The sequence below is a fragment of the Dipodomys spectabilis genome, unplaced genomic scaffold, assembly GCF_019054845.1.
Source record: "Dipodomys spectabilis isolate Male_0828 unplaced genomic scaffold, ASM1905484v1 ptg000009l, whole genome shotgun sequence".
In the NCBI taxonomy this organism is placed as follows: Eukaryota; Metazoa; Chordata; class Mammalia; order Rodentia; family Heteromyidae; genus Dipodomys; species Dipodomys spectabilis.
In genome coordinates this window covers 4,310,585-4,325,729 of record NW_024870686.1, presented here as the reverse complement: position 1 = coordinate 4,325,729, position 15,145 = coordinate 4,310,585, and the positions used below count along the sequence as shown (strand labels likewise).

The following is a 15,145-nucleotide window of genomic DNA, read 5'->3' as shown; positions in this document are numbered from 1 at the left end:
ACAGGCTTGGTAAGAAATGTATGCATTATCCTGCCCATGTAATTGTAACCCCTCTGTACAGTATGTTCTCAAATAAAATAAAATTAAATTAAAAAAAAAAACAAGCACAGGACTATGAGTAGAGTGACATAGAAATGTTGTTCATTTCATTGTTTCTGTTCTACTGTATGTCTTCCTGGCTAACCTTCCTGGCAAATCTTCCTTAAGACCATGAAAATAGGAAGCAGACAACATCTGTGATTAGCCTGTGTAAATGATCCACATTTTCTCAGACCAGTGGATTCTTGCAATGGAGAAATTAATAGTGTGTGAATTGTTCAGACAGTGACTGGATGCATCCTGTAAGATAAATCTCTTCACTCTTTTGAGGTGCTGTGGCTAAGTAAATATTGACTCCCTCTGGCCACTCTACTTCAGGGGTACAGATGTGGATTGAATAAAGACCTGATATTTCCATCCTGGAGCCAGAGTTCTTGTCAGAAATCACCCATGGTTGATGGAAGAAATGCCCTTTCTCCCAGGTAACAGAAGCAAACACTGGAGTTAAAAACAAAACAAACAGAGAAAGCATTTGCTTCTAGATTTACCAACTTGCTTCACATGTGAACTTTTAGTACTTTTAATACATCTTGTTTTAGTTTAGCCCAGTTAATATACTCTGTAAATATAGATTTTTCATATCACATTTCATGCTCCAAATGGGAATGGTGGAGACTCAAAAGTAAATTCCATCTCATGGGGCCAGTGCTAAATACAGAAATTAAAACTTCCTCAAAGTGCTTTACATTTTACTGGGGCATTTTAATTTCCATTCCCTCCTAGAATTAGAAGTTTTATGGTAACACAGTCAGTCCCACTGACTACTGTATTTCTGTAAACAAAAATCATTTCTGATACAAATAATCAGTAAGAAATGTATTAAATATATTAATAAATTCTAGACTATTTGATCCATAATGACAATTTCCTACAGTTTTTTTTTTGTTTTTTTGTTTTTTAGTGCCAGTCCTGGGGCTTGAACTCAGGGCCTCGACACTGTCCCTGAGCTTCTTTTATTTTTTTAAGGCTAGCACTCTTATCATTTGAGCCTTAACTCTACTTCTGGCTTTTTGGTGGTTAAATGTGCAGTTGAGTCTCATTATGCTAGTTACCTTAGTTGATATGAATAAGACATGAGAGAGAGGGCTGTGAAGGGTTGTGTGTAGGGCTTTGTAAGTGGATGATGGTGTTAAAACCAAGCATTGCTCAGAGTATACTTTGACTCCCTTCCCATCTATGGGACTTCTTGCTTTCTGTACTTCCTTTCCCTTTCCTTTCCTTCCTTTCCCTTCCCTTCCCTTCCCTTCTTTCTTTTCTTTTCTTTTTTTGATCAGGGACCAGGATTTGAACTTGGTACCTGATGCTCATTATAGCTAGTGCTCTACCAACTGAGCCACACTTCCAAACCCAAATTCTATGGGCTTTCTGATGGGGGTTTACACGTTGCTGCAAGTAGTATAGTCACAACTAGCTCTTCAAACCTGAATGAATCGAGCAAAATAGGTAAAATTATAATTTGAGCATATAATTCAGACCTTTCTATTTCCCAGTTTTGAATCTTGGGACCATTCCATTCAGCATGCCTATATAAGAAAAAGAGAAAAATGACCACTTCTGTAGTGGTGATCCTGTTTACTCAATCATTGGAGATCAACAAAGAAGAAGGAAAATAAGAGAAATTCGATGCCACAGACCAGCCCTCTCTTGCTCCCCACATGGTTGGGATGTAAGACTACAAAGCACAAAGCTAACTTACATCATAATGAACATTTTTGCTACACAATGTTGTCACATCAATTATGTGGGCTCTAGCCCATTCAATAACACCAGTGCTGCTGGTGATAGGGGCCAGAGACAGACCCAGTTCTGTAGGATTGTGGTCCTCTCAATTGATTGGACAGAGATGATGACAGGGTTGTATTTATTTATTCATTTATGACTATTCTAAGAAAGGAAGAAATAGTGTATATCAGAAAGAGAACAATTTAGCTGGATGTCAGTGTCTGTAATCCTAGCTATTCAGAAGCCATTTATAGGATGTTGGTTTGAAGCCAGCTCAGCAGACAAGTTCTCAAGACTCCATTTCTAGGTAACTAAAAGTGGAGCTGTAGCTGTGGCTCAAGTGGTAGAGTGCTTGGTTTGAGCAAGCAAGCCATGCAAGTGTGAGCCTCTAAGTTAGTGCCCTCAGAAAGCTCATTTGCTTGTTTGGGCCATGTGGAGACAGCCATCTATGACCTAGGGAGTGGATTCTCAGCAGACATTAAACCTGCCAGCGCAGCTTAATCTTGTATTTCTGACTTAAGAATTGTGAGAAATACATTTTTGTTATTTATAACCTCCCAGGTGTATGGTATTCTGTTATGGCAAGTGAGGTGGCCTAAGGCAGAAATTGGTACTGGAGTGGGGTGCTTCTATACAAATTTCTGAAGATGTAGAAGTGGCTTTTGAACTAAGATGTAGAAGCTGGAAGGATTTTGAGGTCCATTCTACAAAAAGCCCAAATTGTCATATAGGAAGAAAATAGAAAAACTACACTGAAAGCCTCAACTATCTTGGTTATCCTGAGCAGATCTCCCTAGTAGGAATATGGATGGTGAAGTCATTCTGCTGAAGTCTCACATGTCAACAAAGAATATAGCAATGTAAAGTGGGAAAGCCATAGTATCTGTCATAACCTGACAAAGAACTCGGTTGAATAATATTAGTATTCTAGGTTTTACTGAAGGTAGTAATGAAATTAGATACTCAGATGAAGTTCTTCCTAAATAAAGTGTTGAAATTGCAGCTTGTCTGCCCTAAAGGTGACGGGCCAGAGCTGCTACTTCTATCAAGAGTAAGGGGAGAGGAGCATTGCAGCTTTAAAGGAACTACTGCCACCTGTGATCACAGGCATCACTCCCTGCACTCAGCACTCCTCAGCCACTCCAGGTGTCTTAGGGCAGTTCAGGCCACAGTGGCTGCTCCTCCAGTAGGAGCAGGCAGCAATTTCGTGTGGTGCCCATGTGTGCAGTCTCCACAAGGAGGGCATATGCTCTGTAGCCTATGTTCCTAAGGAGAGAGGTTCCTGGAGCCAGGAGTCTATAATGCCAGCCTGGGAGAGCGGCAACATGGAGATTAGTGTGAGTTGTTGTGAAGCTGTTGCACCAAGTAGTGGAGGAGATACTTCCATGCCAGTGGTCCTGAAAGAGACAACATCGAGAATCAAGTAGAATTATTTTCCAACCTTCAGTTCTAATGCAACTTTCCCCATTAGGCTTTAGACTTAACTTGGGACATTTTTCCTTCCATTACTCGCTTTTGGATGGGGACTGTATCTCCCACCATTATATTTTGTAAGCCCATAACATAGCTTTACATAGTGAGGGCAGTTTGCCTCAGGATAAAGCACATCTTGACTGTCATTCACATTTAACTTAAATGAAACTTAGATGAGACTCTGGATCTTAGGCTCTTGAGTTTATGCTGAAATGGCTTAAACTTTTGAGGCTCTTTGGGTATGTGAATAAATTTTGCATGTGAGAAGGGTAAGAATTTGGAGGGATGAGGAACTGAGTATTTGTGTTTCCCAGATCTAGACATTGAAATCCAAATGCCAACATGACAACTTCAAGAGGTGAAGCTTTTGATGAATAAAATAGGTCATTTGTGTAGAGCCATCATGAATTGATTAGTGGAAGAAACCCCGGAGTGCTCCCTCACCTCTTCCACCATATAAAGACACAAGATGACAATACATGAAACAAAAAGTTGACCTTCACCAAACACTGAATCCACTGACATGTTGATTTAAGACTCCCCAGCTTTGTGGACTGTGAGGAATAAATTCCTGTTTATAAGCAACCCAGTTCATCATAGTCTGTTACAGTACCCTGAGCAGACTAAGGCAACAGATTTCTCCCAAAGAACTTTATCCTGGAAGGGGTGGCATTGTCCAAAAAGAAATGTACTCATTACTAGATGTATGTAACTCATCTATACACCACCTTCATAATAACAGTAAAAATTTAAAATTAAAAAAGAATCTTATCTTTAGAAATTACTCTTTTAAATAGTCTACATGCTATCAGGCATTTCAAGTCTAGGTCTGTGCTGAGATTCGTGCAGGGTACTACAGATGCTGAGCTGGTTCTCCTATATGTGATGAAAGAAGGATACTCATTTGTTTGTTCTTTTATTTCTGAGGAGTACACATCATGCCATATTATCCAGTTCATCATTTACAATGCTAATTACACCCATCATTATTCAAACGACTAGAAAATAGTCCCTAATGACAACAAACGTAAGCCAATCATATATCAGAACATTTAGTTTCTAGTATTGTTGTTAAGTTATCAAAGTTACCTCCATTATCTGGTGATGAAATGAAGACTACTGATGAACATTCTTTCTCAGATTTCTGGAAGGGTTGTCCACTTTGTCACACTGCTTTAAAAATATCTGTCCTTACAAACAACTTTTGTGGAATACATTGAGGCACTAAGCAGAGTTTTGTGCTGTGCAAAATGGTTCCCAGCCCTAGTCATTTCTAACAACAGTCCTGTGAGGCAGGTCACTTGATTAACAGCATTTCACAAATGGAGACAGTGAGGTAAAGAGAAAGGTGTAGCATGATGCGATCAACACAGGCAAACAAACTAAGGCATTCAGAGAGTGTACCTCTCATTTGTAGATAGGAATCCTGCTACAAAGAAGACACACTTCGACTTCTGTAACCATCACTGTCAGAGACAAGAAGGAATTGTTTTATTAATGAAAACCCAGTGTCAGAAAAAGCATATACTAAGTAAAAACAAATACGTACTCAGAACACCTAATTAATTTTTTTTGAAGTACACTCTCAGCCCCATAGAATTTTCTCCTCACAAATTTATATGCTGCACTAAATAACCAAGAATTTTATTTTAGTAAATTGGGGCACATGTATATCAGACAAGCTCTGAAATTATTTTTACTTATGAACTCCTGATAAGAACAAAGTTAGCACAAGATTTCATAAAGTATTGAGTTGTTTAAAACCTATATGCATAAATAAGCACAGAAAATGAGTCTCAATCGTTTATGGAGGACAACAAAACCACTATGATATTATGCCTCAGGTGCTCAGGTGTCCAGTTATGCTCTCACATGGATCAAAATCAAGAAAACTACAAATGTTGTGGAGGATGGGGTGGGGAACACTTATAGTCTGTTTATAAGAATATAAGTGTAACCTTTCTGGAAATCAGTATGGAGGTTCCTCAAAAAACTAAAAACAGGACTACTATATGAAGCTTCTATATTACTCCTGGGCATATAGCCGAAGGAATATTAAGTCAGCACGCATGTTTATAGAAGCAGTATTCACCATAGCCAAGACACGGAATCAGACTCAGAGCCCACCAACTGATGAACAGGTAAAGAGAATATGGTGCATATACATAATGTAATATTATTCAGTCATGAAGAATGAAACTATGGCTGAGCTTTGGTGACTCCAGCCTATAATCCTAGCTACTTAGGAGGCTGAGAATGGTGGTTCAGAGCCAGCCCAGGCAGGAAAATTTATGAGACTCTTATCTCTAATTAAACACCAAAAAAGCTGAAAGTGCACGTGGTCGAGTGCTAGCCTTGAGCACAAAGGCTACAGACAGTGCTGAAACCCCAGGACCAGCAAAGAAAGAATCATCATGTTAAGTCAAATAAGACAGACTCAGAAAAACAAATATTGCACGTTTTCTCTCACGTGTGGAATACAGACTTAAAACACAAATGGCATGAGAATAAAAGAGAAATGCTTGGGGTGGAAGTCAAATGGAAGGGAGAGGAAGTAGGATGGGAGATAAATATTATTGAAATACATGATATGCATTTATGAAAACAGAATAATGACCAGACATACCTGTGGCTCAAGACTGTAATCCTAGCTACTCATGAGGCCAAAATTAGAAGATCACAGTTCAAAGTCAACCTGGGCAGAAAAATCTGAGGGGCTTCATCTCCAAAATAACACCCAAAACTCAGAGCTCAAATGGTAGAGTGCCAGCTAAGTATGAGACCTTGAGTTCAAATTCCAGCACTGGCAGAGAGAGAGAGAGAGAGAGAGAGAGAGAGAGAGACTAGAAAAATACATCTATTAAAAAGTTTTATTTTTTGTCGGTCGTAGGGCTTGAAATCTGGGCCTGAGCACTGTCCCTCTGCTCTTCAGTTCAAGGCGAGTGCTCTATCACTTGAGCCATAGTGCCACTTCCAAGGGGGGATTTAAAAAAGGATGAATATGATCAAAATACATTATATACATGATATACATGTATGGAAATACCACAATGAGACCTCTGCACAATTAGTATATGAAAAAAAATAGAGTTAAAGGTTGAGCTCTCTTGGCTTACTCCTGTAATCCTAGCTACTCAGGAGGCTGAGATCTGAGGATCCCAGTTTGAAGTCATCCTAGACAGGGAAGTCCATGAAACTTATCTCTAATTAACTACCAAAAAGAGCCAGAAGTACAGCTCTGGCTCAAGTGTAAGAGCACTGACCTTGATCACAAAAGGAACAGCACTCAAGCCCTGAGTTCAAGTCCCAGGACAGACACCAAAAAAAAAAAAAAAGTTGCAGAAAAGTGTAGGGGAAGGGAAGTAGAAAGAGCAACAGAGGGGATGAAAATGATCTAAGTAGCAGTACTGGGAATGTGGCTCAATGTTAGAGTGCTTGCCTAGCATGCATGAAGCTCTGGTTCGATTCCTCAGTACCACAGAAACAAAAACTGCTGGAAGTGGTGCTGTGGCTTTAGTAGTAGAGTGCTAGCCTTGAGCAAAAGACAGTGGCCAGGCCCAGAATTCAAGCCCTAGAACTGGCAAAAAAACAAAAACAAAAGCTATGTACATATGTCCATATAAGATGATGCTGAACGAAATGAACTCCAAGACATGGACACAGAGGTTTTTCTTTGTTGTTGCTGTTTTTAATGTACTATGAGAGTCCTTGTTTCTTTTGTATGTGCTTCCCCCTATGGTATATCCCCTGCTGTCACTGTTTGATTTTGGTACCCTGGGATTGTATATACATTTATTTGAATCAGGGAAGGGAAGGGAACAACTGGACTGTGATACAAAGGACAAGGGGGGACCAATACAACAGTGATACTCACAAGACAATAAGTTGAAAATGATCTGTACAACTTGCAGCGGGGAGGGGGTTGGAGGGGAAGAAAAGTAGTATAAAATTGAGGGAAGGGGTAACAAGGTTGACAAGAAATGTACCTTACTTTTGAAACCCCTTTGTACATCACCTGGACAATAAAAATAAATTAATTTCAAAAAAGAAGATGATCTACGTACATCAAATGCTACACAGGAATACTTCAGTAAATCAATTCCTTTAGAGCTGGTTTCACCTTTATTGGGAATAAATAAATTCAAGCTCTCCAATGCGAACCAAGTAATTCTTATTCTCCTGCTCAGCACTTATAAGGAACAACTGGTAACAGTTCACTGATCAAATCAATACAGGAAGTTGCCTTTTACAAGACCTTTCACTTTGGAAGGGAATTAGAAGGAGGCCATTAGACACAGTGAATGGTTAGAGAGGTGGCTGTGGGTATAGAAAAAAAGCTAGACATACATATATCCTTTTGACTTTAAAGAGTGGGAGCAGATAAGCTTAAGAGAGCTTGTTTTTACTTACATGCCTGGAAACTAACAGATGGAACCCCTCATTGCCAAGTAGTAATGTGTTTCATGTTCATGTTCAGCATTGGGACACTGAGAATGCCAAACACCACTAAGAGCTAATAATGTAGTAAATATTAAAAATCCAGCTATATCCTCTGCTTCCATCGTACCAGGGAAAATACTCTTCATTGTATGAATTTCTACAGAAGTACATCAGTCCAAATGTAAAATGAATATGACAAGTATCCATATAAAATATTTATTTTTAGCATAAAAAATAGAGGTAATCTCTGATGATACTTTATAGCTATTAATTGATAGGGCTCACAACGATTTATTATTATCTGAACAGATAATCAAAAGAATGGCCATTACATATTAAGGCAAACTAGAAAATAAACCTCAAGATGACTCTAGGCTGTGTCAATCTTATGTTTCTAAAAATTAATTCTTGAATACTAGCGTCCAAAACTCTTGAGATGAGAAATTTTGATTCCTATCCACCAGCCACCTTAGTGCCTGGGCTTCCTTCTTAGATTGCTGGAAACTTGGTATCCACATCTCTCGCAAAGAGTGGCCACCTAGAGGCAGAGGCGCCGGAGAGGAGAAAGCAAACATGGTGGGTTCTGGGCAACTCAGGTGGGTAACTTCCGCCTTCCATTTTTTGGGTGGTAAGCCCTGCATGGAGAGAAAGAAAGAAAGACTATAAAGCTCATGATAAGAAGCAGGGCACTGTGGCTCATTCCTGTAATCCTACCTACTCAGGAGGCTGAGATCTAAGGACTGAGATTCAAAGCAAGCACAGGCAGGAAAGTCTATGAGACCCTTATCTCCATTTAACTACCAAAAAGCTAGATGTGAATCTGGGTTCACATGGTAGAGTACTAACCTTGAGCCAAAAAAGCTCAGGGACAGTGCCTAGGCCCTGAGTTCAAGCTCCAGGTCCAGGTCCACACGCACACGTGTGCGCACGCGTGTGGGCACACACACACACACACACAGAGATAAAAACATGACAAGGAAACACAATTCCTGTGTGCTCACCTCACCACATGAAACCCAGCACCCACTTTCCTAAAGCAAATCTCTTCCCTGAATAGAGTCTCAAACTATTCCGTTGGAGAACTTACGGGTATAGGAATGCATCTAACATTTATTCACGCTATTCTGTATATGAGATACTCTACTGGGTGCTTGCTGTATTGTCCTTTTTTAAATTTTTATTGTTATTCTGAAGGTAATGTAATATACACAGGAGTTACAGTTTCATGCATTAGATAATAAGTGTATTTCTTTTTGGACAATATCACCCCTTCCTTCACTCTCTCTGTTTTTCATTTAATTCTTAAAGCAAGTGAAAGAAGTGCTACTACCTCACTTCACAGAGATAGGAACGATGTAGGGTTCCAAAAGCTACAAACATTGTCTCTCAGTCCCAAATTTTAGTATTCCTGAGATTGAACCTACTACCTCTCTCCAGATTCTAAAGCTGCTCTATTCTCTTGCTACTTTTTTTATGTATTTATTTCCTTTTCTCCTATATGTCATTGCCATAATCCCCCACCCCAAAGGAAGACTTTTTAATGTATGAAATTTGTTTCTTGGTATTTCAGTGTCTTTTTGTGTGTATGTACTACTCCTGGACATTGTCCCTGGGCTTTTTTTTGGGGGGGGGGTCCGGTCGTGGGGCCTGAATTCTGGGCCTGGGCGCTGTCCCTCAGCTCTTCAGCTCAAGGCTAGCACTCTACCATTTGAGCCATGGCACCACTTCCGGCTTTTATTTTCTTTTTGCTTATGTGGTACTGAGGAATCGAACCCAGGACCTCATGCATGCAAGTCAAGCGCTCTACCTCTGAGCCACCTTCCCAGCCCTCCCTGGGCTTTTTTTGCTCAAGGTTTACCACTTGAGCCACAGCTCCATTTCCGGCTTTTTGGAGTTAATTAGACATAAGTATCTCAGGAACTTTCTAGTCTGGACTGGCTTTGAACCTCAATCCTTAGATCTCAGCCTCCTGAGTAGCCAAGATTACAGGCTTGAACCACTAGTGCCCAGCTTCAATATCTTTTTGAAAAATGAATTCTCATTTTATTGACTTTTCATTAACCCATATATGACCATTTCTTTTATTCTATTTGTTATTTTAACCAAGCATCATTGTGGGGGAAGGGGGAGCGTGTGCACACGTGCTCATACACGCACACGTTATTTGGTGGGACTGGGAACTGAACACAGGGCCTTGACCTTGCTAGCAGGTGCTCTAACACTTAAACTATGCCCCAGACCTTTTTGATTCTGCCTTTACTATAATCCAATTTACTCTTCCCATGCAGCTGGGGAAATGGGTATGTATTATTACATGTGGTTTTATTGCTTCAAATGGGGACTGAAAGTTCCCTCAAGAATTCTTTTCTAACTCATGTAATTGTAACCCCTCTGGACATTAGTTTTACAATAAAAAAAGTTACAAAGAATTTTTTTCTAGCTGACTTTGAATTACAGTCTTCTACTCTTGGCCGGACACCGGTGGCTCATGCCTGCAATCCTAGCTACTTAAGAGGCTGAGATCTGAGGATCATGGTTCCAAAGCCAGCTCTGGCAGGAAAGTCTGTGAGACTCTTATCTCCAATAAACCACTCAGAAAACCCAAAGTGGTGCTGTGACTCAAGTGGTAGGGCACTAGCCTTGAGCTGAAGAGCTGAGGGACAGTGCCCAGGCCCAGGGTTCAAGCCCCACGACCAACAAAAACAAAAACATTCTTCTAGTCTTCACCACCCTGGGATTTCAGGCAGGACCTACCACACTTGGGACCAAGCATCATTTTTACATCTATCCTTATGTCATTAATACATCCAATCCCTTGTTTTTAATATATTTTGACTGCACTCAACTGTTCCCTACACTAGGATATTGTTTCCAAACACTAATGATATCTGACCTTTGCATAGTACGTCTCAGCTTTAAAATGCTTTCATGTAGACCTCTGCTGCTAACAGACTAGTATGTACTTTCTCCTGGTCTTCTGACTGCCATTCCTGGATCTTCCCCTGATCCACCATAGGCTTTATTCATAAGCTTTCTACATTCCAAGGCCAACAAGTTTAAGATTTGGCCCTCTGCCATTTTTCTCAGGGAGAAGGGAATAGAGAAATAACCATGGGGCTGAAGAGGAGACAGCAGGCTGAATACATACATTTAATTTCATTCCCCCATGAAACATTAGAGTAAAAGCATTATCATTTTCAAAAGATGTTAACCTGTAAAAATTGAGAGGCTGGCAGCAGGTAAGAGAGCAGTACAAAGCTGGAGACTAGGAAGCAGGTAGAAAAGTGGTAAACTATAATTAATGAACTTTGCAACTTTGGTAGAGGGGGGAGGAGGATGGGGGGGAGGATGGGATGGGAAGGGGAAACAAAGGAGGAGGCTACAATGCTTGATAAGAAATGTACTCATTATCTTGCCCATGTAATTGTAACCCCTCTGTACAGTATTTTCACAAGAAAGAAAGACAAAAAGAAAGAAAGAAAAAAAAAGAGAAGCAACAGAACCCTAAAGAGGCACCAGATACTCCTGGAAGTGGGAGGGAGGAAGTAAATGTGAAAGAATTAACAGAAAGGTAACTTTTAGATACTCAAGTCCTCTGGGGCTGATGGGCAGGTGCTGGTATCTCCTGTACCTCCTACCCAAAAGCGATTAGAGGTTTATTCTCTCAAGAAGTACAGTGCAAGGTTCCTGACCTGAAGAACAGAAGGTAGAGCTGAGGGCAATTGCGGGGGACTGGATACAGAAAGATTCAGTGAGCCCAGAAAAACCAGATACTGAATCTCTTTTGCCATCAATTTGCAACATATTCTCACATTGATGGCAGCCAGAGCCTCATGATCTAGACAGGAAAATAAATGGTCCTTCCCTGAAAATGGGGTATGTCTCTGAAAATGGGGTATGTCTCAGAAGATACAACTCAGATATCTACAAAGAAAATGACCAAACCTCTAACAAAGCACAGCAAATACATCACCCTGATGCTCAGAACCCCCAAGTCACCCTAATATATGCAGGTTATAAAGATTACAAAGCATCTGAGAAAAGTTTTCAACATGAGAAATAGACAAGAAGAGATTTTTTTCAGAAAAATTTAAAAAACTGCATAAGATCTTCATAAGAAATAAAAGATGCAGGGAGAGGGGAGAAAGAACCAGATGCCAGAAAATAAGTGTTCGGGGAATATGAGTCAGAGACAGAGAGATGGAGAGAGATAGAAAGAAAGAGAGAAAGAAGAGAGAGAACAATGCTAGAAATTGGATCTATAATGGCTGAAACAATTAATAGAAAGGTTTAATGTCAAAGTTGAGAAATGTTCCATGAAGTGAAGAACAAGATAAAGAAACAGAAAACCATTCAAATATTAGACCTTCCAGATCAGTTCAACATTTGGAGATCAGTCTTGGAGTTCTAACGTGCAAATATCAAGAGTTCCAGAAAAGACACAGGAAAAAGAATATCCATGGAAATAATTCACAATAATTTTGTCCAAGTTGAAAGACCTAGAGTTGAAGACCTAAAGGGATGAATAATCTCCGGTCAAAGTACATTCTCATGAAATTTCACAACATAAGGCAAAGGAAGATTCTACAATCGCACTGATAGGAAAAGCTCAATTCAGGGGTCAGAGGTCCGAATGGCTTTGAATTTTTTTAATTTACTTTATTGTTGTTAAAGAGGTGTTGTACAGAGGGATTACAATTACATGAGTCAGGAAATGAGTACATTTCCTTTCTTCTATTTCCTCATTCTCTCCCAGTCCTTCCTTCGCGCCTCCACCCACGAGTTGTATAGTCCACATCAGTGTCCAGTGCTGCACTTCCTTTTATTATTTAATTTTATTTTGTTGTAAAGGTGATGTACAGAGGGGTTACCATTATATAAGTAAGGTAATGAGTACATTTCTTGTTGAACATTGTTACCCCTTCCCTCATTTTTCTCTCACTATCCCTCCTCCCTGTCCCCACCCAAGCTGTAAAGTTCATTTCCAACTTAGTGTCTTGTGAGTATTGCTGTTGCAACATCAATGAGCACAGAAAACCCAAATTGAAGACTATGAAGAAATGCTCAGATTTAAAGTCTAGGAAGTCTCAATAGCAATAAAAAATTCAAAGGACTAGAAGTAGGTTCAAACACTTTAACTAGAGTTCATAGTATTTGGAGTGAGAACAGAACAGAATCTCTCAAGGAGGTGCCAAGGAATTAAGCAGAAAACAATTCTTGGGAGATCATATTCTAAACAGCAGGCAGTATCCTGCTGGCCTGAAGAATAACAAACAGATAGTTAAGATGTGACTACAGAAGAGGAAGTTTGGGTTCAAATTAAAGTATCACATATCTGCCAAAATTGATGAAAGATAAAACAGGTTGTTAAAACAATAAAATCTTCAACATAAGGAATGTTTTAGCCAAATTTACAGACAACTTGTTCAAAATCTCTGAGTTACAAGGTTTTGATCATTGTACTTATCTCATGACCTTCCATGGCTTTTTTAAGGCCAGATCCTTCAAAGATGTTTGCCTTTCAATTTCCTTGCTTGCCTACTCAAATGAAGGGTCCATTCAACAGTGCAGGATACAGTTCTACCCAGAAGTGATATCACTAATAAAAGAAATGAACTCTTCTCATTCTAAGGTTCTGCCAGAAATATTTTACAATATGACCTGAAGGAAGTACATTTGATGAAATAGGGCATTTTTAGAAAGAACTTTCAGCATTCCTTTCCAGCTGAGATCGTGGGTAAGATTTTCCTTCCAGAACTGGGACCTGTGGTTCATGCCTGTAAACCTAGTTAACTCAGGAGGCTGAGATCTGAGGATGACAGTTCAAAGCCAGTCCTGACAGGAAAGTCTGTGAGATTTTTATCTCCAATAAACTACTCAAAAAAAGCTGGACACTTCCAGCAGCTTTATTTTTCCAGGCTCAAGTGCTAGCCTTGAGCATAGAGCAGCTCAGGAACACAGGCCAAACACTGAGTTCAAGCCCCAGGAACTGAAAATGAGTATATGGTTTTCCAATGAGTATATGGTTTCTATTCCTGCAATGAGAAAATATTAGATAATACTGAATTTCTTAACTTTTCCTGAACCCATCAGGGAACAGAATTCCAAAAAGTGATGAGTCCTACCAAAGAAAGATAGATACACAACCTATTTCACCCAGGAGAAAGAAGTGGCCACTATACAAACAACAAGAAATCAGCTAAAATTGTAACCAATTCTTAAAGATTCAGTATGGCCTACCATGTCAGTTTGGAAAGAGCAAGATGGAAAAATTGCAAAGAGAAAATTGACGCCATAACAAGAAATTCAAGTCCCTCGCTCTTTCAAAAACACAGACTAGAGCTCATTAACTGAAAGAGCCATCACTGTGGGATTGTTTGAAATCTGAAATTTTCAAAGACTGTTGGGTTCAAGGGTCTGAGTTGGCATTGTTATTAGACTCTATTTACTACAGTCCCCTGGGTGGGTGTATAAGGCAGTCAGATGATAACTAGAGGTTCTTCTTGTGCCTAGTAGTATTAATGCTTCTACAGAAACACCTTCTGTTTATTTCTTTAGTTTCTTGGTGATTATATGGGATAGTTATACTTAGCAGATGGGAGAAAATTCACATCAATCTTATTACAGTTAAAAAAAAAACCAACAAAACAAAAGAAAAATAAAGCAAATCCCTTAAATCTGTCAGAAGAGTAACTCTGAAGCCCAAACCATATCCTTAGAAAAATTACTGAGATGAATGTTCTATCACACTGTGTGGCTGTCATCGCCATAACCCCCTCCTATACACGTGCATACACATTTAAATCACCTTTCTAATCTCTGAAAAGAACAAGATGGACTATAGCAGATAATAGGGGATTCCTATGAGCTTATCTTCATGGTGGACCCAACGGCATCTGCTTTCCTGAAATCTAGGTTATTACACATATTTAAAACATATGAGGGACTAGGAAAGAGGCTTAGTGGGAGAATGTTTGCCTAGCATGCATGAAGCCCTGGGTTTGATTCCCTAATACCACATAAACAGAAAAAGCCAGAAGTGGCACTGTGGCTCAAGTGGTAGAGTGCTATCCTTGAACAAAAGAAGCTCAGGGACAGTGCTCAGGCCTTCAGTTCGAGCACCAGGACTGGCAAAAACAAAATAAAACAGTAACAACAACAACAAAACCCATAAGGGCATTACAGTTCCAGTACTGAATATGACAGATTTAGCTTTATCTTTTCACTCAACAAGCAATACCTGCAGCCATCAGCACCTTCCCTGAAGTAAACTAGAAGAGCAAAATGATAAATAAGTTAGTCCGTCCAGAGAACACAACATTAAAAACCTAATGACCGAAGGGGGGACCAAGATGGCGACGGGGCAGTAGGGAAACGCCACAGCTCTCTCCAACCAAAAAGAGAGTTCGAG

The 15,145-nt window shown here is 39.7% G+C and overlaps 1 protein-coding gene across 2 annotated transcripts in view; it reads right to left on the bottom strand.

Annotated features, from left to right (window-relative positions):
• Nucleotides 1-7,947: 7,947 nt before the first annotated feature.
• Fut10 (fucosyltransferase 10) overlaps nucleotides 7,948-15,145 on the bottom strand; it is a 100,416-nt gene continuing 93,218 nt past the window's right edge. For both annotated transcript variants that reach the window (XM_042700587.1, XM_042700586.1), the window contains exon 5: nucleotides 7,948-8,369. In XM_042700587.1, coding sequence (XP_042556521.1) covers nucleotides 8,136-8,369 — 234 coding nt within the window. In that variant the 3' untranslated portion in view covers nucleotides 7,948-8,135. The remainder of the gene's footprint in view (nucleotides 8,370-15,145) is intronic.